General features: G+C 43.2%; 1 protein-coding gene across 1 annotated transcript in view; it reads left to right on the top strand.

Annotated features, from left to right (window-relative positions):
• Positions 1 to 5,444: 5,444 nt before the first annotated feature.
• Positions 5,445 to 23,866, top strand: part of DGKH (diacylglycerol kinase eta) — a 160,056-nt gene continuing 141,634 nt past the window's right edge. The window contains exons 1-2 of the mRNA XM_018908691.3: positions 5,445 to 5,611; positions 11,933 to 12,118. Of these exons, the coding sequence (XP_018764236.2) occupies positions 5,555 to 5,611; positions 11,933 to 12,118 (243 nt within the window). The 5' untranslated portion in view covers positions 5,445 to 5,554. The remainder of the gene's footprint in view (positions 5,612 to 11,932; positions 12,119 to 23,866) is intronic.

Genomic DNA, 23,866 nt, shown 5'->3' with positions numbered 1-23,866 from the left:
AACAAGGTTAGAACATCCTGTGTTTAATCATTTCAGGTCTTGTATTAGGAAATGAAACTTTAAAAAAGGATCAAAAGAAGGAACTTGGGAGTTACTGATCCATCACATAAACTTCTATTCCCCACAAAATAAAAATAAAATGTTTCTAATTACTTACAAGATAACAGTGAGGGGTGTAACTAAAACAGGCTTTCCAAGGACAAATAATGTCAAACAAATCAGGCCTGTGGATGGGATAGACTCACTGAAACTTTTGAAACTGATGTGATATTTTCCTAGGAAACCCTGTTTCACCTGAAATATTCCCTGGTGCTCACAGATCTAAAAAGATAACCACCAGGAGGAAGTCCTGCTTGACACACAAACAGGAAGGATATCTGAATGCCCTCATCAATGGTCAGGATGATCAGCTGAGGAGTATGTCCATCACACCTGGGCAAACCCAGGCTGATGTTATTTAAGGTGAGGCCTCAGCTGGAGCATGATGTCCAATGGGCACTGCATTTCAAGCAAGCCACAAGCAACATCTCTGAAGTGTGAGCTGAGAGGTCAATGATGAGAATGAAACTGTGTTGGTTGAGAGTAGAAGTGTGTGACAACAATCTTTAAACCCACCAAAGTTATTAGTGAAGACCCATGGAATGGTTTTCACATGTTTATGGGGAATGAGATACAAATTGGTGGCAGCAGGTTTAGGTCATTTACTAACTACATCTTCCAGGAAGAATCTAAAGTCCTGGTCACCAGGAGTCTAAGAGATTGGAGTGAGATTCTCTTTCCAAAGGTGTTTTTATGAAACAAAGCTATTGGTTCACCAATATCCTTAAATAAATGTATTAGTACATGGCCTCAGCCAGGAGTACTGACAGAGGTGATTAGTGAAGGTTAGCAGTGGTTTGAGCAAGCACTACCTACAGCCATGTGTGCTTTCATATCATTTTCCTTCTGGCTTTCAGGGTATCTGTTGACTTCAGCAGAAAGTCAGAGCAGTCAGAGGGGTGGGATGACAAAAACACCCTCTGCCCCCCCCCACCAGACATCTCAGAATAAAGTCCATAAGGAAAATACCATTCAACAACATTAATCCCTGATGCTGGCACTCAGAAGGAGGTGTTGAGGCAGTTTTCCATGCCAGCAGAACAAGCAGGAGGTGCTGACACTGGTGGGGGGGATGGGGAATTTAGAAGGGGAAATAAAAATAATGGGAGGAAAATGAAGGGACAGTAGATTGCCCTTCCACGGCTCTGCTGCTGCCCCAGTAAAACACTTTTTCCCAAGGCTTTTTTCTCAGTGACTTCTTTCTTTCTGAAGCACTTCATTTAGAAAATAATTCTTCCAGCTGAATAAATAATTTTCCACTTGTAAAACCCAAAAATCAAGGGAATTATTTAAAACCATCCTGTTGCTTATAGGTAGTTATGTGCTGAAGCAGTTGTTAGATTAATGAGAGGAATAATAATAATGAAGAAGAATGCACATGTTGGAGGAAGTCCATGAAAGAAAACTGTAGGCTGAAAACATTTCTCAGGTGCCACTGTGAGTTCTAGGCAGTAGGCCCAGTAAACTGGGAGAAATGCAGAATTTGTTCAATAGTTTAGATGCTCTTACAAACAGAAAGTAGTGGATTTCAAGGTAACTATTAGAATGTTACTGAAAAAATATACCTTTATTTTTTAAATGACCCATTTGGTAACTTCAGTTCTATCTGAAGGATTACCAGAGAGGTATGTACATTTTGCTCTGCTTTTAAAACATTTTTCATTTTAATGACCCAGGGTGTGTTGTTACTACCTGTCTGGCTGGCAGAAACTACCCAACTACTATGTTGATGAAATCATACCCTTAAATATTATGCAAAATTATTTTTAAAAAAGGCCAGCTGTCTTGTTTACAGTGAAGAGAATGAAGAACAACATTTCCTTGAAAAATTTACTCCAGTTAGGTTTGATACTATATGCCAAGTAAAGATGAAAGTTTCATGTTAGCATAAATTGATGAGAATTAGTGCATATTTGCTATGTTGTATATGCTAAATGCAATGCTGGTGGGAAAGTACAAAAAAAAAATTAAAAAGCTCATTCTTTTAGTGTCTTTCTACCTCAGCTTAGGAAAAAAATTGAAAGCTCCTTTTTCCACTCCCAAAGAAAGGAAATGCTTGAAGTGGTGGGGACTTTCTTGAGAATGTCCAACCACAGTGCTGGAATCGAAGTTCATATATTTAAGTGTGTCCAATATATCCAAAATATTTTGCTTAGAAAATGCAGGCTATTTTCAATTCATTTAATGTAAAAAAAAAAGTCAATAATGAAACATTTGATTTGTTGTTCAAGTTTTCACTGAGCCAGTGAGGGCAGGAAACAAAAGAGACAGAGGGAGAAGAGGCAACTTTGAACACAGTAGATAGAGAATCTGACTACTACCCAGAAATTAAACCCCTAATGTCTAGATTGAGTTGAAAAAATTGGAAAAGATTTTAAAAAACCCCAAATAGTCCAAATAAACAACATGACTTGGAACAAAATCAAAAAATCAGAATGAAATTAAATTGACCCCCAGGCTATGTTGGAGATGTTTTCATGCAGTTTGGTAGACCTGAGAGGAGAACCCCTCATGCTCCTGCTCCAACTGCCTCCAAAGGGTTCTTCTCCCAGTCCAAGGAGAAGAAAAGGAAACAGTTGTCACTCCTTGTTCTAGCAGGCAGCTCCTCTACCCCTCACTAACATATCTTAGGTATTTTCTTCCCCCTAAGGATTAGTCGTCACATCCTTGCCTTGGGCCTGACTTCAGTTCCCTTGGCCCTCTGTAAATGCAGCAGTGTGCCCACAAACAAAAGTACCCAATGATCCTGTGATTCTGACATCTGTCTTTAGATTCTTTGCTGGCTTTGACAGAATTACATTTTCCAGCAAAATCCTTGGCCTGTGATTTTCAACCAGTTCAGTCAAGCAGCAGAGAGACCTCGGTCTCATCAGGAACTGTGCTCTTCGACTCAGTGAGCAGAGGGAAATCACACAGGGCAGGTCTCCTTAGCAAAGACAGCAATCTGTCACCCTGACAGAAAGAACTGAAAAATCAGATTTGGCATTCAGGAGCCCAAAAGGGCAGGGCTGTGCTGAATTGCACTGCATAGGCTGCACTTAGACCCAGCAGGACCTGTGCAGCAACTGATGCCTGTCCGTATTCAACAAGACCTTGAAATACACCTCCAACCTAAATAGGTTGTTATAATCTTCTGGGGCCTATACTAGCTTTCCACTTCTGGAAACCAAGGTTTGAACTCCAGGGAATGAAATGAGGTGAGCACAATTGCATATCTAGTCACAGGTATAAGATTCAGGGCAGAAGAAATAGAAAAGGGGGCTGGAGGTACAGTGAGAATCTGAATTTCAGGGCAAAAGGGGACCTACAGTGTGTGAACTGAAGAAGTAACTTCAAGACTCATAGAGTTTTAATAGACTCGATTTTTGTGGTTCAGTAAGCAAGGGAATGTGAGAGACTATATATGACATATATTTCATGGCAGGTGACTTTGGCCATAAAGCTCCAGCATGACAAATGCTAAAGAGGCCAGATGTCGAGAGGTATAAACAACCATCATGTGGGTGCATCATGAGGGAAGGAGGGGAGCTGACTAATCTTACTTTGACACTCCTTCTTAGTGTAAAGCCCTTTACAACATGACATTCCTCAGCAGTCTCTCACACCCAGGGAACAAAGGGAAGGAGACCAGACATCCTTGGGTAACTGTTGCTCACCATTAGCTTCAGAAAGCTGCCTTCCAAAAACCAAAATGCTCTAAGTCATCTTGTTTTCTTCCTTTTGAGGTTACGCTCTTACCATCAAGGCAGTTCATCAACTCACTGCTAATACACTTATTATCAACAAAAATAGTTCCTTTTCCTGCATCTGGAAGAAGTGCAGCAGTTTCGGTTCCTCAAATGAGGTGAGCTGCTGTGGCAATTCTTTGGGCCTGGCTTAGTGGCACCATCTTAACTTCATGGGAGTATTTTATAGCCTTAGTTAAATAAGTAGATAAGTAGATTCATCTTTTTTGCACCAATAGTACTCCTACATCTTTGTAAATAGATGGATTTTGCAAAAGCTAAAGCACAGATGTCAGTGTGCTTTTTTTTGGATGAAAAAGCTTTAAAACACTAAGAAAATGTGAATACATAAAAAACCTATTACAAATACAAATTCCTTTATTTTTTTTTTTTTTTTTGTGAAAGACAACTTCTTGTTGATTTTTGCACTTACCAAGTAGATGATCTGAAGATAATTTATTGTAATCAAACATGGTAGCTGCAAATTCAAAAGGGCAGGCTGAAAGCAGAGTGAAGAACATCATTATTTTGGATCGTGACTAAGCTTCATTTTTTTCTCTCTTCCCCAGTTCTACTTTTTCACATATCCTGCTATTCCACAACAACAGGGAGGAAAAAAAATGAGCGAAAGTGATGAGTTCAAAGGAGATACATCCACTTAAAGGGTTGTAATGCTTTGGTTGGTGTTCAAGGGGATGCTGGAATCTAGTAAACCGAGAAGGCTAAAGTATTAATAAAAGGTGTAATGGAGGGCAGAGAGATCCTGCTTCTCCATCAGGTTGGCATGGTGGCCCTGGAGATTAGCACCCCACTGTGTCGGACATAGCCTACACATCTGTGCTGCCTGTTCCACAGTGGCTATGCCGTGTCCCAGCTCCTGGGAGTTTGTCTTCACGTGCCCGTGGGACGACCCCGAGCCGCTGAGGGGGAACGAGGTGCCGTTTCACCCTCAATTTAACATCCAAAGGGTGTCAAAAGCCCAGTACTGCGCTCTCCGACCCCTTGCGGAGGAGTGGGGCCAGAGGGCTGTCCCAGCACCAGGGCCTTGCCCCCGGTCCCCTCCTAGCCCGGCTCGGGGCAGGGTGACGCGGGAGCAGCGATGCTCCCTCTGGGGCGCAGCGCAACACCCAGCTGGGCCCGTGGTGGCCGCAGTCCCCGCGCCCCGGGCCCGCACCGAGGCCGCGGGGCCGCCGGGGGGCCGGGGAGGCGCCGTGTCCCCGCGGGGCAGGAGCGGCTCCCGGCGCACCGAGGGGCTTTCTCCCCTCGCCGCGGGGCGCACCCTCGCCCGCCGGCCCCGCCGCGACGCCGGCAGCAGGAGCGGCCGTAAACCGTCTTACGCCCAAGGCGATTTGCCCGTGATCCGCTGGGCTTCCCGGGCGGGAGGGGGCCGGGCGTGCGGGCGGCCGGGACAGCGCGGCGGGCGGGCGAGCGGGGGGCGGCGATGATGTGAGCGGCGCGGCAGCTGCAGGCCGGCTCCCCCGGGAGCCGGGGCTGAGCCCGGTGGCCGTGGGAGGGAAAGGAGCCGGGCGGGGGGAGGGAGGAGGGGGCCTGGACATAGCCGGGGGAGAAAAGGGAGGAGCGGGGCCGGGGTGGGGGGAGGACGATCGGCGCCGGGGAAGCGCTGCCAGCCGGAGCAGCGGCAGCGGCGGGAGGGAGGCGCAGCCCGGCGAACCCAGCTCCGCTGCCCGTCGGCTCTCTCCCCGCGGAGGTTGGGGACCTGCTGCGGGGTGATGGAGGAGCATGGGTACCCTTCCTATAGCGCCCGCAGCCCCGCCTGGGAGGAGCTGGTAGGTACATGCGTGCCTTGCAGTTGCACAGGCGTTTCCTACTCTTTTTCCTGCCTGTATTGTTCAGCCGGGGGATCGGGCTATCATCCTTATCTCTGCCCTCCAGCCCCCCCCTTCCCTTCTTCCGACCTCGCTCCACGACAGAGCCCTGCCGCCGGCGCTCGTCCCCTCCCCGCGGGGAGCGGGGGGTGGGAGCCTTTCGCCCCCGCCGTGTCTGGCCATTTGCTGACGAGCTCGTCCCTCAGGGAGACAGGGAGTTCATTGCCCTTTCCGAGTTTCACTGCCCGGGTGGAAAGCCTGGGATTAGCACCGAGAGCCTTGCCTTCAACTTTGCCGAGGGGGGTGGATTGGATGAAGACACCGTTAAACTCCTTGTCTTAGCATAGCAAAAGCAACTGTCCAAGCAGCGTTGGGAGGCAGCTTTCAGAAAGATACGCACACTTTCCCCCCCTTCTTCTTCTGGAGCTAGGCTGGGAATTGTTCCCATCGGAGCGGCAAAGCGGGACGGGGTTGGGGGTACCCTGCTGTCACCCTGCCATGTGGGGAAAGTGCGTGCCTTTGGGTCGCTACGGAGGGAGGGGAGCGCTCAAACTGGCCAGGAGGAAAGCTGCGGTGAGGTGCCTTTGCGGTTCGTTTAAGCATCTGGAAGACCCTCCTTCCAACCAAAGGAAATCATGTCACCGGCATCCTCAGCAGGCGATAAAATCAGATTTCCCTTTTCAGGGCAGTCTGGTCCCGCTCCTGGGCTTTCCTCCATTGTGCAAACACACACACACATCAGGCAGGGAGGGCTAAAAATAGGCTTTGGGTAGCTGCTTGGGAGATTTCAGGCTATCTAAGAGGTCAAGGCTAGGCTGCCTCTGGCCCTGAACTTGATGAGGCAATATGAAGCATGGACCTGTGCCTCTGCCAAGCTCCCCTTTAGATGGCTGTACCATGTTTTGCTAAGTCGTTTGGTTGGTCCAGGTTTTACTTGTAAACTCAGTTTTAAAGAGCAAATGGGGGAGACCCATTCTTTGCGTGCCTTGGTGTGCGCACCCTCAGGAAAGCAGCAGCGGAGCCCTGGAGATACCCACAATGAACTAAGTTCACTCCCTTCCTTGTTAGGATTTGCAGCCCTCACAAATATATTTTTACAGTCCTAATATTTTTTGTTAAGTTGAACATCCCCCTTCACTGCCCTCTGCAGTCCTCAAGCCCCGAAACTGTTGCCGGAGATGCAGCTGTGATAGAGAAAACAGCTGTATGTGTGTTCCGGTAACATGGAGCTGACATTGAAAGGATCAGGCAAGGGAAACCCGAGATTTTTGCCTGGAGAGATGAAGACATCGTGGGAGGAAGGCAGCGAAGTCAATTCCTGCGAATGCGTTATCCTATTAAACAGTGACATTTAAATTGCTGCCGTCATCCAAAACTCAGCTGAAACTCGGGAGGCAGATGGGTTGCAGCCCCTCTCCGCTTGGAAATGCGGAGTCCTGGCTGAACCATCCAAGCCCGTTTTCTACTGTGCACACGGCTTAGATAAACAAGGAGCACATCTTTATTTTTTCTCCATTTCCCCCCTCCCCCAGTAGGGGCCAGGATTTGGGTCATGTTTATCATTTCATTGCTGCATTTGTTAAAGAGTACATCCATGAAAGCGGTTTTAAGGTTAACCGCTGCACCGATTTCCTTTACAAGACTCTAATTTCAGCTGATCCACTCAATCCTTTACTTGGTAACCTGCTGGTAAAATACACGGTCTTTGTGACAAGAGCCACATTGTTCTTTCCATCTGCTCATAAGCAGGCATTTTATGATAATGGGGGCAAAGAGAGATTTAGGTGAAGACCTGAATGATGAAAGGGAGAACATAGTATACTCTCTCCCCTGCTCTTAAAACATGAAACAAAGAGCAGTAAGATAGGGAAAACTATTTTTTGCGGGTTTTGAATCTGTGCAAGTTAATAACCTATGCAAATTGTCAGATTATTGGGAAATGCTCTTCCTATAGCTATTCTGAGAAATAAGTTATGGACATTAAATGCAGTGACAAGTCCTTTGCCAATCAGGGTTGGATTTGTCTGTGTACTACTTCAAATTTCTATGAAGTCCTTTCCTTAACTCACACCACTGTTTTTAATGGAAAAGCTCTTCCTGAATCCAGTAAGAGTTGTATAAAACCCCATGACAGAGATAAGTAAAAGTGACTTCAAATGTAAGGCGCACCCTGCATTCTTGCAAGGGAGGTTTGGTGGCTTTGTAGTAAAAATGTGCATAACTCATGACTTACAAAGTTCTGGACACAATTTTCATGTTTTATATGAGACCTGAGTCTTGGCTTTACCTTCCTTTTGAAACGCATACATAAGTCCTAACAGATTCACAAAGCATCTGTTTACTTTTATTACCTGCCCTGGTTTGGACCTTTTAACTTCCAAGCATACAACACAGTTTAGTAGTTTCCTTAATATTGTAACCTAGAGGTTACAAAATTCCCTGGGCTAATCCCAAACCAGCCACAAGTGATGTAGTTACTTTCTTTAACAGTGGTATGGATACATGTTGTTATATTTTGGCTTCCTCTTTGCTAAGTAAGGAAGTCAAGAAAGAATAGTATCACTAATTCGATCTGGAGAGGGAGTTCAGACAGGCAGGTCAGAAATAAACTTGTTCAGAGTAGGAAGCCCAGTGAAAAACCATAGCTACCACTAACCACCAAAATTAGGAAGGATTCAATAAAATCTTTTAAACATGGTGAATAATGCATTGTTAACCTGACACACTATTGATTCAAATTCCCTCAGAAAAACTTTCTGAGATGAAGGACAGAAAAGCATTAACCTTTGGTTTATAGGTGCCAAAGTGACTTAGAAAAAAAGAATGTGAAAATGCTTGTTACAAAGGGAATAAGTTTTAGGGCTGAAATCAAATAATGCAGTAATCTATATTATAAGCTATAATCTTCAGTGCAGCTAGAGTGCATCTGTATTGAGATTTTTTTCTATATTGCATACGCATTTTAGCGACACACATCCTATTGGGGCTCAATGTGGTTGAGTCAAAATGTTCTCACAGTGTATGTATGTATATTAAATGTATACAATATCACAGTGTAAATGTGTATGTATTGCATAAAGGGCAGTTTATCAGCTGATATTAACTGCCGTGGCACAAAGATGTTAGCAGAGCTGTTTTTTGTTGTTTGAGTATCTTCCTTTAAATGCCAACCTTTATCCTTTTTACTCCCTTGCTTCAGTTAGGAAATTTAGGGTCATTACTAAGAAGTGTGAAACTGTTAAGTGAAAGACAGAGCACGTGCAAATACTGTATGCATTTTTAATGGCTACAGATAGACCCACATTGTTTGAGTCCAACTTGCAGAAGTTTGTACCATTTGTGGTACCAAAGTGGTACCATTTGGGCCACAGTATTTGTAGCCTTGGTCACTGGGCTTAAAGGTGCTATCCAATATTTCACATATTGAGTCTGACACTGATCACCGGGGAGAAATCCAGCTGTGAGAAGAAGAGATAGAAGTCAAGTCGCAAGTTCTTCTTGAGGCAAACTTCACTGCCACCTTAGGCAGCTTTATCTGGGTAAAGGCTGGAACTGGACCCTGATTATCTATTAATGCCTTTGAAAAGAAGAACAAGTGGAAATAGTGATATCTTTAAAACTGTCTTTGTGCCTGGACAATGTATATATTTGTAGAAACAACTTTCTATGCTAACATGAGTGAGTAACTTGTGTATTTTAAACAATGCTTAATACTTGGTGTCTCCATTTTGGAGAACTCTGTACACATTAAACAACTGCAGAGTTTAGAGCCTGTAATTTCACAGAATCCAGTATGTGCTTCACAGAAACCATGTTCTCATATTCTTGTTGAAGTGTTCTCATGGGACAATTCCTATCATTTGCAGACTTGGGTTATTGCTACTAAAATCTTCACAATAAGTAACCTGAGAGAACATTCCTAGTACTTTTTGTTTTTTTCATAGCACTCTGAAGTTTACCAAGACATGAGGAAAGAGACTTGCTTGGAAGTGAAAGGCTAATGCTTTCTTTCTGGTAACCATACTTCTTTGTTTGGATAGTAAGGAGTGAGGAAGAGCACACTGAGGTAGCCCAGGTGAAGATGCACGGTGCCTTCTGCATGGTGCAGAAAGAGTGCAGCTACTAGTGCTCACAGTTAAGCTCTAAAAATGAACAGAAGTTGAAAAAGTGTATTTTTTCTAAAAGTAACTACTATTGTTCAGCCAGCACTATTTAATTCAGTTGAATTAAATGTAGCCAGTCTTGCTTGTGTTTTTTAAGCACCAAGCATTTCTCAAATCACAGTTACTATTATGTGCAATATGTTAGGAAACTATGTCTTGTTGTCCCCTTGCAATATTCAAGTGACATTTACCTTGAAAAGAATTAAGGAATTACAGTGAGACATTTTCTGGCATAATTTGCTATTCCTGAAACTCAGATGGGGAAGAGGAAGAAAGGAGGGTGGAAAGACACAGTGTCCGTAAACATTGCTTTGACTATCTTTCTTCCTAGCTGTGCCCTAAACTTACCTACTGAGAGCAATGCATACTCGCACCTGCTCAAGTTTGATCCCATGTTTTGAAAAATGGAGAACTCCCTCTCAGGTGAAGAGTGAGATAAGACAGAATTAGTCCTTAGTTTCACAGTCGTTTTGAGATGAGGTATTAATGATAGGATTTAGGCCTTATTAATATTTTGACAGAGCATTTAGGTAATTTGATCAAAATGCCTTTAAAATAGAACTTTTGAATCCTTAAAATTCCATATTTTGAATTTTAAATGTTACTTTTGATATTTTTTAAAATATAAACTCCATAATTCCTCCTATGTGGAGGTGGGTAGTAGAACTGTATTTGAAGCATCCGCTGCAGTAACACAGAACTAAGCCACAAGAACTCCAAGGCTTCATGGAAATATTGCTTTCCCCTACACTACTAGAAATAAAAACCCCAATAAAAGAAATGGGCTGGACTATAAAAACGCTGGACTATTTGAAATTCAGTCTGTGGCAAGGTGCCTGCAGTGTAGGATAGGTTATACAGCTGTTTACTTTTCCTCATTAAATGCTTTGAATTTAGGTACTGCGGCATTATATTAGCACGTTAAGAGATGTTAGTTCCCTTTCTGGAAATACAAATAGAATTGTGGGAATATAGAAGCCACAAGCACTGATTGCTTTCTTATGCTTAATCCGGTCCATGCAGCTAGGATTTGTGTGTTTTATTTAGTATTGCTGTGATTTAAACACTTATTTTGAACACTGACTACATACAAGCCACAATAATTTCAAAGTCCCACAATTCAGAACATGTGGTGACATTTCGAGATTGTGCGAGCTGCCAGATCTGAAATGAAAAAGGAAAACTGACCCTTTCTTTCCCCAGAAGCAAGGGCTCCTCTTTCACAAAGACAAAAATGAACAGAATAACAAGAAAATTAGGCTATTATGAGAAAATCACTGGAAAGCGATAGACGCATTTACTAAAACTGTCCAAGGCTTTGGCGCTGATGGATAGTTACCACGGGGTTGACTGGCTGGAGGAATAGCACACAGATAAGGAGACCATCGCATCAGACGCCGTCCGTCCAAGTCCCGAAGAGACACCCTGCGCTCCCAAGGGAGAGCGGCACAGCCCTCGGGCTGGGGCAGGACAATGTGCCGCACGCCACCCGCGCGCTTTCGCCGTCCTTGCGCTCGGAACTCGGCAACTGCCGCCCTCCGAGTGTCACCGGGCGGCACAGCGCGCACGGGGGGTGCCCAGCGGGGGCGGGCGGTGCTCGCTCCCGGCCACGCCGGGACACTCCAGGAAACCCTAGCAGGTGCGGGGACGCCGGCCACCCTCCCCGCTCCCCGTCTCTTGTTTCGCCGGCCGGACCGGCCCCGGCGCTCACCTGCGGGCGGGCACCCTCCTGCCGGGGGCGGCCCGGCCGGCACCGGCGCCCCCTGCAGCCGGCGACCGCCCCGGGCCGCTCCCGGTCGGTAGGAGCGCAGGGGGCCGGGCCCGTCCGCCCGGCTCCGCCCGCCGGCGGGTGGCCGTGCCCCGGTCGCTAGGAGCGGGCGGGGGCGGGCGGCGCGGCCCGCGGCCCCTGCCCGTGGGAGGGGGCGGCGAAAGATGGCGGCCGAGCGGGCGGCCCCGCTCCGCTCCGCCAGAGCCGCGGCCGCCACCGCCCCCGTCCCGCCCCCCCGCACCGCCTCTTTCCCCACCCTCCCGCACCGCCTCCTCCTCCTCCTCCTCCCCGGGGAGGGGAGCGGCAGCGGCTGCCCTGGCTGAGCCGGGCTCGTGTGCTTTCTCTCGGTAGGAGTCCGGGAAGATGGCCGGGGCCGAGTCGGGGATGAGCGGCGCCGGGATCCCGCTGCAGCCCCAGCCCCAACCCCCGGCGGCGGCGGCGGGGCCGGCGGACGAGTCGTCGGACAGCGAAGGGGAGCACGAGGGCCCCCAGAAACTCATCCGGAAAGTGTCCACCTCGGGCCAGATCCGCAGCAAGGTAAGGAGGGCAGGAGCCGGCCAGCCCCGCCGCCTTCACGGCCGGTTTCTCCATCCCCATCCCAAAGCGGGGCTAACCCGGAGCTGGCAACGGGCGCTGCATCCCGCCCGCATCCCCGGGAGCGGCGGCGGGGGGTGGTGGCGGTGGGGGGGGGGGGGTTTGTGAGACAACCGTGCCTCTTCCTTCCTTTCCTCTCTCCTCCTCCCCGTCCAGCTGTTGCGTCCACATCTGTCCCCGGCTGGCAGGAAGAGCCCCCCGGGGCTGCGGCGCTCCGCTTGGCCGGAGGGGAAGCTGCCTGCCCCGGCAGCCGCCCTGCCCTGCCGGGCGTCCTGGGTGTGGGGGAAGCGGCGGGCTGCCTCCCTCCCTCCTTCCCTCCGGCTCCTCTTCCTCGGCGGCGGGCACCGCTGCCGCGGGGATCCCGCCCTGCCACCCTGCGGCGCGGGTGGGCTGGCTCAGCGAGCCCTTCCTCACCACTTTCCATACCCGCCGCCCACCCTTTTTACTTCACCGCCGGTCCCGGGGACCGCTGCCGTGCGCCCCGCCAGAGCGGCAGGCACCGAGCCCGCGGTGGCACTTCGGGCTTCTCTTCGGGAGTGCCGCCAAGGAGGGAAAGGCGGCTTCCACTTTGAAAGGCACCTCGCGGAAAGAGAAGTAAACTTCTATACATCCTCGCTCGTGGCACTGGATGCGTAAAGCAGCTGTCAAAATTTTAGGTTATTGCAGTTTTTTTGGCTGTCTCGAGCTGCCGAAATTGTCCCAGTGGAATTAACTTTTTTCATGGATGGTGTATTTATTTAATTTCCCCCCTCCCCCTTGTAAAATCAACAAGCAGACATTTGAAAGCATAAACATAATGAAATAGACTTTCTGTGTAGAAGGATCGCATGACTTTCTACAAAGCGTGGTCCACAGTCAGTGATGGGGGTCTGCACAAAACCCCCTTGGGGAGAGCTCATTGATGCAGTGACGTGATGATCAGGGTTTTTCTTGGAAGTGTCTCTTTTGAGGGCAAAGTGATTCCATGCAGGCCTGAACTAATCACACTTAGGGTTTGATTTCTACACAATAGGTCATGTGTTGTTGTTTCCTCTACAGAGCACCCATTAAAGTTAGTAGTTAGTGAAGTCCTGTCCGGTTGATGCTGTTCTTCCCTTGGGCTTTAGCTCCATGCACTACGTGCAAAAGGCAGCCGCCTTTAAACAGTGATTATTAAACAGTAATGTTACTCCGTTATGTGAGGTGGAAAGCAGTTTTTTCCTGAAACCTCCTAAGCAAGATGTGTCATTCCATTTTGTTGCTAAATGTTAATTTTGCATTTACAGATGTTAGGCCTGGTTGAAAGGTTACTATAGTAAATAATATACAACTGTTGCATTGTGTTGGAGATGTAGTTCTACACAAACTTTCAGCTTTAACACCCTTTGTGTCTTCAGAAGTTTTAAAAGTTACAGGGCACTATGCCTTTATTAGCTGTAGTGATATTAAGTGCATTTGAGTGTTTGCTGTCAAAGAGCTTGATACTTGCATAAGGAAAACATGCCTATTATGAATGTTATCGACACAGGTTGGTGAGATTTCGATCCCAGCCAGTTCTTGCCAGCTGTTACAGATGGGCAGGATATTCTGTATCTGAAGGTTGTGAATGAATGCTGAGCTGGGATCGCCTGAAGATCTAAGACAGCTCTGCAAGTCTTGCTTTTGTGTATCTTAGTCCCATTTCTATTTCTGTGAATCAGATATATATAGGAAAAACTGACTGCTGACATAATTGGAGTTAAAATGTTGCTTTGGTGGTTGCAATTTACAATAATATGCAACTCCAAATATAAGCATCTTCCTTTCAATTTAATTAAAAGTGATATATCATTGTTAAAGATGAGACCCGTGTTAAATAATTCAGTAGCACTTTATTTTATAACTCACAATGCATTATTTAAAAGTAGCTATATTTAGACAGACAACTCCCATTTAGTTTAAGGGTGTTGTATGTTTGCTGTTGTAGTAGTTGGTGATCAGTGGTTACATGAAACCACTAGAGCAAGGAACATCAGGGAGCTGCTCTTTTACCCGGCTAGTCCCTTTCATTCAAATTAGATTTGTTAAGCTTCACTTACTTGGTGGATGTGTTTGTAAGCTAAGGTTTTAATTAAATGGATTGGGTTTGTCTTACATCTAAGAATAGACTTTTGAAAGAACCCAAAGCATGTATATTGCATTTATCATTGATGCTTGTGGGCCATTTAGGACTGTGCTATTTTTCTCCAGAGGTTGCTTATTTACTTACTTGAAGCATTTCAGCGATGTGGTATCGATTCTTTAGCTCAGAACTATACCCAAAAGTCTCCGCTGGTAATTGTTTTTGTTTTACTTAAGGAAGATGTTATTTTTAGATGTTTTGGTACAGTTGATCATTTGTGAAAGCTACCATATGGTGATACTTTGCAGACAGAATCACTCAGGAGTGGATTTTTTAATGTGCGTATAACAAGATTTAGGAAATATATGTACAAGAACAAACCCCTTTCATCAGCACAAACAGAAGCCTAAAAACTTCTAACATCTGTAGTTCTCAAAGGCAGTTTTTACTCTTTGCTCTTTTCTTCCTAAATAAAACCAATTAATTATTTAACTGAGGGCAGGGGGTGAATAAGAGAATGAGAAGATGAAAAGCAAGAGTACTATATTGGCAGATGTAATGACACCAAAGTTAATGTTTGTTTGTGATATGCTAATGATTGGTTCACAGTTTAGAAGACTGTTTAAACTTTTTAGAAGACTATTTAGAAGACTGTTGTCCAGTTTTGCCATAGCTTACCCACACTGAATAGCAACTTCCTTAGCAAGCTGTTAACTTGATTTCAGTGGAACTACTTTTACAGTCAGTTGCTAAGAAAAACAGACTAGTGATGCGGCTGGAAATCATTGTAACTTCTGTTATGGGTGCAGTTTTAGTTTATGCATATCTATCTCTTAAATTTTTAGAATACTTTAAAGCATATCTGTGTCAAAATGTGGCCACTGTTAATTACCCCAAACAGAAAACTTGAAGATCAACATATGTTTCTGTCTGCCAACTTGAGGAGGAGGGAACAAGTAGAGGTGTTAAGGACGAAAGGACTATTCTTTAGGCCAGCATGTTTGTCACTAGGAACTGTTTGCTAAAGCCCCATACTTGGCTGTAGGGTGACACTGTAGCAGTAGGTACCTTTAGGGAAATCAGGACCAAAACTGATTAGGACTTCTGTGAGATTAAAGCCAGTAACTTTAAATGTCATCCTGGAAGCTTTTTCATCTGTGGGGTTTGTATGTGTTCCCTGGAGGAAACACTAGTGAATAAATAGGGGACAGGTTCCCTGTGAAGTTTGAGCACTTTTAAGCCAAAATCCCTAATGGAAACAAGTCTTGGTTTTGTAATGTCTACTTATCCTTCCCCCTCATTGTGGGAGACCTGAATATTTAGCTCTTAAAACATATCTCAGTTAAAAAAAAAACCAAAAAACCAAGAAAACCAACAAACATTTTAAGAATATACATTTTGGATTTTTGATAACAATGGAAAACTGTAGTCAGACAGTTTTGAAGTAGTATATATGATACTGGGTTACAAGCAGGGTTACATTGGAGATTGAAGTAATGGAAAGTTCTCCATGTGTGTGTTAAATTTGGCTTCTTCATTTTTAAAGATGTTGGTTAAGACAGGCAGAGTCAGTGCCTTCCTTAAACAGATGACTTCAGTTCTTGGGGCTACAGCCTGAAAACTGCCTGTCATCAGCTGGCTTCTAGTTGCTTTAAAGTTAATTGCTGTAGTGCAAAGCACATTCCTTAAAAAGATGGCCTTTCTTCAGTTCTTTATAGCAGAAATGTGTCGAGAAGGGGAAGTTCAAATTAGAGCTCACACTGTTTCTCTTTGAATTCTCCTCACCTTGAGAATCAACAGAAGATTAATAAATGAAACAGTCCCTGGATACTTGGAAGTATAGTTGTCAGATGAGCACAGTTAGAGCTCCCACTCTTGTCTTGAGTACTCTGCAAAAAACTGCATATGAAGAGTAGCACTTTTTTCACAGACCTAGCTTCCTATTTTGATGGCTCCATATCCAGTTAATGCAAAACCTCTGTTGGATATGTGTTTTGGTCTCAAATCTGCATTAAGTCTCTGGCCTGTGTTTATTTTTGCATGAAGCAGACATTCTGGAGCAGAAAGGATAATTTAGGAAATGCAAGAAAATGTGGTGTATTGAGTAAGATAAATACACTTGTAAGGTATGTGGGACAAAGCTTTCTTCCTCTCCTTCACCCCCAGTGGTTTTTGTTAGTAATGAAATTGCTGTAACATGGGAGATATTCTGAAGAAAGATTGTGTTATAATTAGTGGAGATAATATAGTGTTGTTTACTTAAATGGCAAGAGTTGTTACTTGAATTTTCTTATCTGAGTTATTAATATATATATTTTTTGAGATTTTAAATCATTATGGAGTAATAAAAGTAAATTAATTAAATTCCCCAATGTGGTTTTATTTGCCTTCACACCAGCCATTTAGGAACTGAGCCTTCAAAAAGTTTCTAACCTTTTCCATATGGTGACATTTGACAGTGCCAAGTCCCAGCAGTCACTTCCTGTTTGTTTCTGGTATACATTTCTCTCAGTTTACCATAGCTTGTTAATTCACCTAAGTGTAAAGTGCTGTGAGTGATACCAGTGGTCAAATGCATGAGCATCATTCTTTGCAATGTGATCTGTTTTTCCTTGTTTTAATGGTTCCCAATTTACTCAACTAAGTAGTGGTTCATTCCTTTCTGGTTAAGGAAACATGATTTTTTTTTTTTTTTTTTATGCACCAGAAGTTCTCAGGAAAATGCCATGGTAGCTAAGTTTACCCCAGTGGAGATCTTTTATATGCATTAGGATTGTGTGACTCTGCACAGCTTCAAAATGCACTGTGATTTTGCAACTAATTCTGCAACTGCAGTAATATGAATAGTGTCACTAACAAGGAAGTGCACAGCAATTGTCCTCAAGTTCTTGGCACCTGGTGGTGTTCACAGGACACAGGCTGAAGAACAGGCTGAAGGGTGCTACAGGATATCTGTCTTCAGTATTCGTATTTTCCGTTCTTTTCATTCTGCAATTAAATTTATGTACTGTATATCCATCCTTAGTAAAATATCTCAGCAACTTTTTTTTTTCCCCCACTACTCTTGTACAATCTGGCCAGTTTGTTTCTCTCATCACATCCTGGGGACTTTAACCCATTTTTAAAGTGAAATATTCATTAATGTGTATTCCTGATATGTGCAACACACATGTGTATGCACAGGGCAATATATTTAAGTTTTGATATGTGTATATATAGAAATATATTATTCTGTTCCAGAGTATGCCTGGACAAAGCAAACCAGTTTCTAGCATTAGATGGTGTGCAATATTTTTGCTTCTCATAGTTGCTGTGTGTCTACATAAGCTTTCAAAATAGAGTCCATTAAAGGAAAATTTTAGGCAAAGACATGATACTTTGGGGAAGTTAAAAATGACTGAACACACTGTGTAGAGGTAAGCAGTGTTAGAATGGAAAGAGTTACACTATTTAAGGCACAGTGGTCATTACCACTCCAAATTCTGACACATGTTTGTATAAAACTGAAATGAAATCTGCTAAGGCATTTTAGTGATGCATGTATTGGCAAAGCTTAAATTGCTTGCTAAGTACAAGAAAGGAGGAGCTTGTAACATTTTACTGTAGGTATTTGCAAGCAGGTCTTCAAAGAATGTTGCTTTTGAGGTTTTTTTTTTTGTGTGTTTGTTTCCGTGGTGTGTTCTTTTTTATTTTTTTTTCTGTAATCTTTAAAGTTTTAATGTTATTTTGTACTGTGAGATAACATGAATTACCCTTTTTTCCTCCTAGCCAGCTGGGTGAGCTGTGAAGGTGGAAAAAAGATAATCACACTTTCATCTTTAATACAAGATTTTGATTATTTTATGTGTTGTTCCAAGGAGCTGGAGAATGCTTTTCTGTGAAAAAGATTGGGTGAAACACTTTGAGTTTATTTTGTACTTTAAGGAGAATTTCTGTTTTTTAAGACATAAAAAAAGAGACTTATTCAAGAATAAATAATAACTGGGAATCCCTTTCAGAGATGCCTTATCTTGTGGACTTCATGTGCAGAGTCCTGGAGACACAGACCAGCCATGCCAGAGCTCAAGAAAGGACTATTCTATAGCCGGGTCTTTATCCATGTAAGGCTGTATAGATCATTGCAAACATCTTGAATTGTTTCCAGCAGTTACGTCAGGACGCAGGATGCAACACTGTTGTATGACTGCTCTATGACTACTGGATGACTAGCTGGACTGGCCAAATTAGTTTGGATATCTAAAGCAGAGTACCTAGAATTACAGTGGTTTTGTATTTGGAGTAGTGATTAAACGAGCAGTCTGTCTGGCTATCACAAAGCCTTTTTCTGGAGAGAAGTGTTGAAATTCTCTTGACTAGCTGAATGCAATAAAAGGCAGCTTAGACCAATGTTCTTGCTCTGGAACACTCCAAAAGGCTATATATATAGATATATATTTCTTTTAAAACAATGTTTCTCTCATTTTCTTTGAACTCTGACCAGCCATGCTTCTGGTAAGGGATCTATAGAAGAGTATATCCAGTTTGTAGACCTCAAAATCTTAGCAAAGCGAGAAGGTAATGTGTGGATTCATTGATGCTCAGAATATGGAGCTTTGGGTATAAAAGAATGCTCTGTAGTCATGCTGTTTTGGCTGTTTTCCTCTTACAGGGATAATTAAGACATAGTTTGATGTCTTGTGAGAGCACTTCAGTAGCTTACTTGCAAGGGAACCACAAGACCAGTATTTTGTTCTGGTTGGCCATTAAATTTTTGGGATTTTTTTATTATTTGTAAAGTAAGGAGGAATGATGTCAGCAATTGCTTGAAGTTGTTGACAGCATGGCTAGTTTTGTTTGGAGTTTTTGTTTGGTCTGATACTTTGGTATCTGAACTTTGCTTTTATTGAGAGAGAGAACTCTTTCTTTCACCTTTGTATTTGCCACCTTTTTACATTGCTGTTCTATCCTTTCCCCTTTGGCTTTGAAAAAATCAGTTGCATTTTCCAAAATCTTCTTTTAAAAACCTAAGAACAGGGTACTAAATACATGCAGTAACCATAGCTGTATAATGCTAGATTCAAGACATGACTCTCGATTTGCTAGCAATGGCACCAAAAAAAAAGGAATCTGGCTTGGGGGCATCCATAAATTATATTCTCTATATCATACTGAAAAGAAGCCTCATTCTTTCTTAATCTAAACACTGCATTTATCATTGCAAACAAACTTAATATGCTGACCCAAAATAAATATTGCATTGATAGGCTAAAAATAAGACCACCGCATTAGACGCTATTTAAAATGAATTAAGAGATTTATTCTAGTACACCATTTGTGCACATACTGAAACACTTCAGTCACCCTGTACACTTCTATGTGACTAATTACTTAAAGTTAATCTGGTGCTTAAGTGCTCGTCAGATGTGGGTCTTAAAAATTTTGTATATAAAGTCATATCATAGTTGACTTAAAAAACTTTTACCATGTAGGAATTACCATGATATATTGCCAAATTAAGAAGAAAGAGTAAAAAAAATATTTTTCTAGCTAAGTTTTTTGTTTGCATAATATCCCTGTTTAGGAATATTTCACCACTTAGATACTGAAAGCACATTAACAAAACCTGAGCTTGGACTCTTGGGAGAGTTAGCATTATTGTAATGAATTCAGCAAGCTTTTACATTTGATGAGAATTTATTTGTTTATTAGATGGGCAGCATGAGATTTATGGCGATCTGGACAATTCATTTCCTTGCCTTTAAGCGCTTGGGGTTTGCAAATTGTGTGAGATTGCACTACTTTATTGTCACTTAGCAACCTGAATAGGGTTTTGAAAGTGAGTAGTAGCTTGTGGGTGGCAAGTCTCCCTATATATTTCCCGGGTGGGAAGCTACAGGAGCCCCTCTGTGGGCAGCCCCCAGTAGGGTGTGTGTCCTGAGCTTGCCAGGGTCTTTCTAGATGTGCTCGCCGAGGAGAACCGGCTGTGCCCTCAGTGTCATTTTGCACTTCTGGCATAGTTCCATGCTGAGAAGATCTGCTGAGGTTTTTCATGCCTGCAGAGATTTAAGTGGTTCTAAAGGACTGTCATGCTGCTCTGGTCAGTTATGTCCTGTTGTGTGGTTGCTTAAATTTAGTAACTGAGTTTGAACGGCTTCAGTTTGACTGCTGGTAGTCTTTACTGCTGCTGTGATCCTCTGGAGTGAGAGGAAGGTCAGTGGCGTCTCTGCTTGTAAGAAGGGTGGCTTGCTCTGCTTCAGCTAAGGATGCTGGAGAGGATCAGCATGGCTATCCAGCAGGCCCAGATGCCCATCAGGCAGAGACTTTTCCTCCCTATGTATACTCTGACCGTGAGGATGGGCACATACATACTTCTGTGTTTGTTTTAACGCTCCCATAGAGACATCTTGCTTTGTGCTCTCTCCCTCCTTCCCTGCCTGCTGCTGTCATGGTTTCTTCAGGAATTTGAACAGAGAAGAGGTGACATCCCTTTTCCTTTTAGTCTATGCCATTGCAAGATTTCTCCCAATAGTTCCCATAAGGGGAGTAACTGCCAAAGACCATGAAGTTTGTTTGGGTGTGGAGTCTTGGAGAGGTTGCAGATATGAGTTTGCTTCTTTTAATAGTTTCACCCTTCACTGCCTCTTCCTTCAGTGGTACTGATCAGTCCTGGGAGCAGATGGTTCTCTGTGGAGCTATTGACTTGAAAATTAATGCGCCCTTTTTGCTGATTTTTCAGCTATTGTAATTTTTTTCCTGAAGCGTCAGGGAGCTTCACATGAGTTACTCTCTAGACAAACATTGATTGGCCTCAGTCTCAGAGATCTATTAAAGTGAATAAAAGAGAGCACAAAGGGTAAAAGGGGGTTTGTGAGTCAAGGATTTGAACGAATATAGTGTTCATGGTGTAAACAGTATTTTTTTTTTTCTTATTGTACATAATGATGCATTTATATGTGGATTCTGCCTGGGATGAATGCAGAGGGGATGCAGATCTGTAATGGGTAGCTAGTGTGATTTACTTGGGTGTGAGATGAAAAACCAATGTTTCTGATTAAATCTGAACTTTCAAGGAAGTAAAAAATATTTTCCCCATTTGCACAGCTTCTCATTACAGACAAAACCAGGATAACTTTCAGAACCATCTATCTGATGGTAAACTTGATTTTCTTTCCCCTGAGTGAAGTTGTTCAAGCAAACCTTCATACAACCTAGAAGTTTGTATTATGAGGGTTTTATAGGGGGAAACCAGAATTTAAGAAAACCTCTTTGTGTGGCTCAGTGGACTCTTGGATTTTTTTTGTATGTTTGTTTGCTTGTTTTTTAAAATTTGGTTATAAATGAATGTTGAGCTAATAAACATGAGTCTGTGGTGCTTCTGGAAGCAAAGAAAGAACTTTTACCTGTACCGAGTCCACTGGTTAACATTTTGTAGAGAGAAGATTGACCAAAATGTGCCTCAAAACTATGTGCAAGTAAGATAAAATTTATACCTGAGGTGGTTTGCTGCTTAGGCTGGTGGTTTCCAACCCTCCCCAATCCACTGGCAAATAATCTTTCAGAAATTTAAAGGCAGGTTGCACAAGTTAGGGTCTGTGTGTGTGTAGCCTGTCTTACTAGATGACAAGTTTTTCCCTTGCCCAACTTGGTAATTCTATAAAAGGCATTAAAAAATCCTTCAGGATTCAGAGGTTGTCAGGTTTCTATCTGTGCTGCTCATGCTGTATTGCAAGACTTGTTCTGCTTCTTCTTCAGTATTTCAAAGGAACTGAAGATACTAGTAAAGTACAGAACTTCTGACGAGCTCCTGTCAAAAGCAAGCTATTAAATGTGCTGGCAATGTCAAGCTGTATGTTTAAAGACCTGTCTTTTAAAAGTGCTTTTGTGAATTATCTCATGTTACCTGCTGTTGCCAGGTAAATGCAACTGCTGTGAGTAGCTTTTTTGTAAAAAAAATACATAATTTTTATTCCAGCTTCCTTAAGCTTTGCATTTTTCCACAGTTGTGATCATATGTGTGCTTCAGATGATCTTCTTGCTCAGAGAACAGTATTTAGAGTCCAGTAGTTCTGTGTGTGTGTGTGTGTGTGCATGCAAACCAATTCTTTATAATTTTTTTGCTTACACTGTTTAGGGTAAAGAAAAGGAATTTTTTTTCATATTTGAAATGTTTGGTTGCTGTGTGCACCACTGAGGAGGAGATAAAGAGTTAACATCATGGGTTCTACTCCTTCATCAACCAGGGATCTGCTGCCAACAGTTTTACAAAAGGCTCATATTTCAAATTACCCTTTGAGATTTTGATAAATCTCTGTCCCTGAGAGGTTGTCTCACAGTGAGGTGTTGGAAATGACAGGGAAATCTTGTATTTTTCTATTTGAGTAAAAAGAAATAAAAATAAGTCATAGCCAGGGCAAAAGGCATATGAGCTTCTGCTGAATTTTCTTCAAAATGATTATACCTTTTCTTTGAACTATACCCTGAGGTTGTTTGTAGCTGATCCACAGTTTAAATTACTGTGTGTAGGTGTGAGAGGTTATAGGGAGGGACTTCTAATAGAAAAAAAGTTTATGAATGTTACAGGATCATAAAGGTAATCTGTGCTGGAAGACACTTTGAGAGGTCACCTGTCCCACCCCCATGCTCAGAGCAGGGAGGTGTTCAAGGCAACATTTGGTTGCCCAGAGCTAGGTCTCTCTGAATGTCTTACAGATCAATAGATTGTGGCTCCTTATTTATTACAAATTAGGTATTCTGTCTTCCTTTTACACAATTGATGAGGATAACCTGTGTCTACTGAGGAAGATTTGTCAGTATTTAAAGGCCTGATTAAATACCTTCAGGAGCAAAAAAAACCCCAAAACCCAACAAACAACCCCCTCCCCCCCAAAAAACGCCACCACTAAAACAAATTTAAGAAAGGTCTTATAAAAGGAAAGTGCCTTTCTTTTACCCTCCCATACCTCATAACATGTGGCAGGAGTGAGGTGATGTGGTTTCTGTCTATTTATAGCTTCAGTAATGTGTCAATGTACACTTATTACACCTAATTAAGAGCATTCTAAATAACTTGTTGTTTGCATTACAGATACAGCTATATGATTGCAGATCAATGGCATGGAATTATGTCATGCCTTATCAAGGTCTAAAGTCTTTCTCCTCTCTCTAAATTAAACCTCCCTGTCCTGATTGCTTTTTTTGAAAAGTCTCCCTACTATGGCTGTGATTTGTTTGCTGTGAGACTGTTTGTATGCTGATTTAGTTAATATTTGAAAGCTATATTTTGAAGAGGGACTCAGGGCTTGGGAAAGCTGGGATGTGCTATAAAAGGAATTTGCAAGAATTTAAATAATTGCCCCCTTTTAATTTTTAATTTGTTTGTTTTTGGTGTAATTCTGTATCACATTTGATGACCTAGGATTTGACAAAGGTGCAATTTTTCAAGATGCAGTTGAGGGTGCCTGGATAGTGCTACATCATTTTCACCATTCTTCTAACATCACTGGGTCTGGCCATGGAGGTTGATATTCACCGCTTAGGTGGTGAAAAATGATTCAGAAGTCATGACTGTGTTACAGAAAAAGACCCAAATAAATGCAGCAACAAAATGTGTGGCACTGGGACTGGATAAAATG

The sequence above is a fragment of the Serinus canaria genome, chromosome 1 (genome assembly GCF_022539315.1).
Source record: "Serinus canaria isolate serCan28SL12 chromosome 1, serCan2020, whole genome shotgun sequence".
In the NCBI taxonomy this organism is placed as follows: domain Eukaryota; kingdom Metazoa; phylum Chordata; class Aves; order Passeriformes; family Fringillidae; genus Serinus; species Serinus canaria.
Note: the sequence above shows the minus strand (reverse complement) of the source record. Positions and strands in the feature narration are given on the sequence as shown.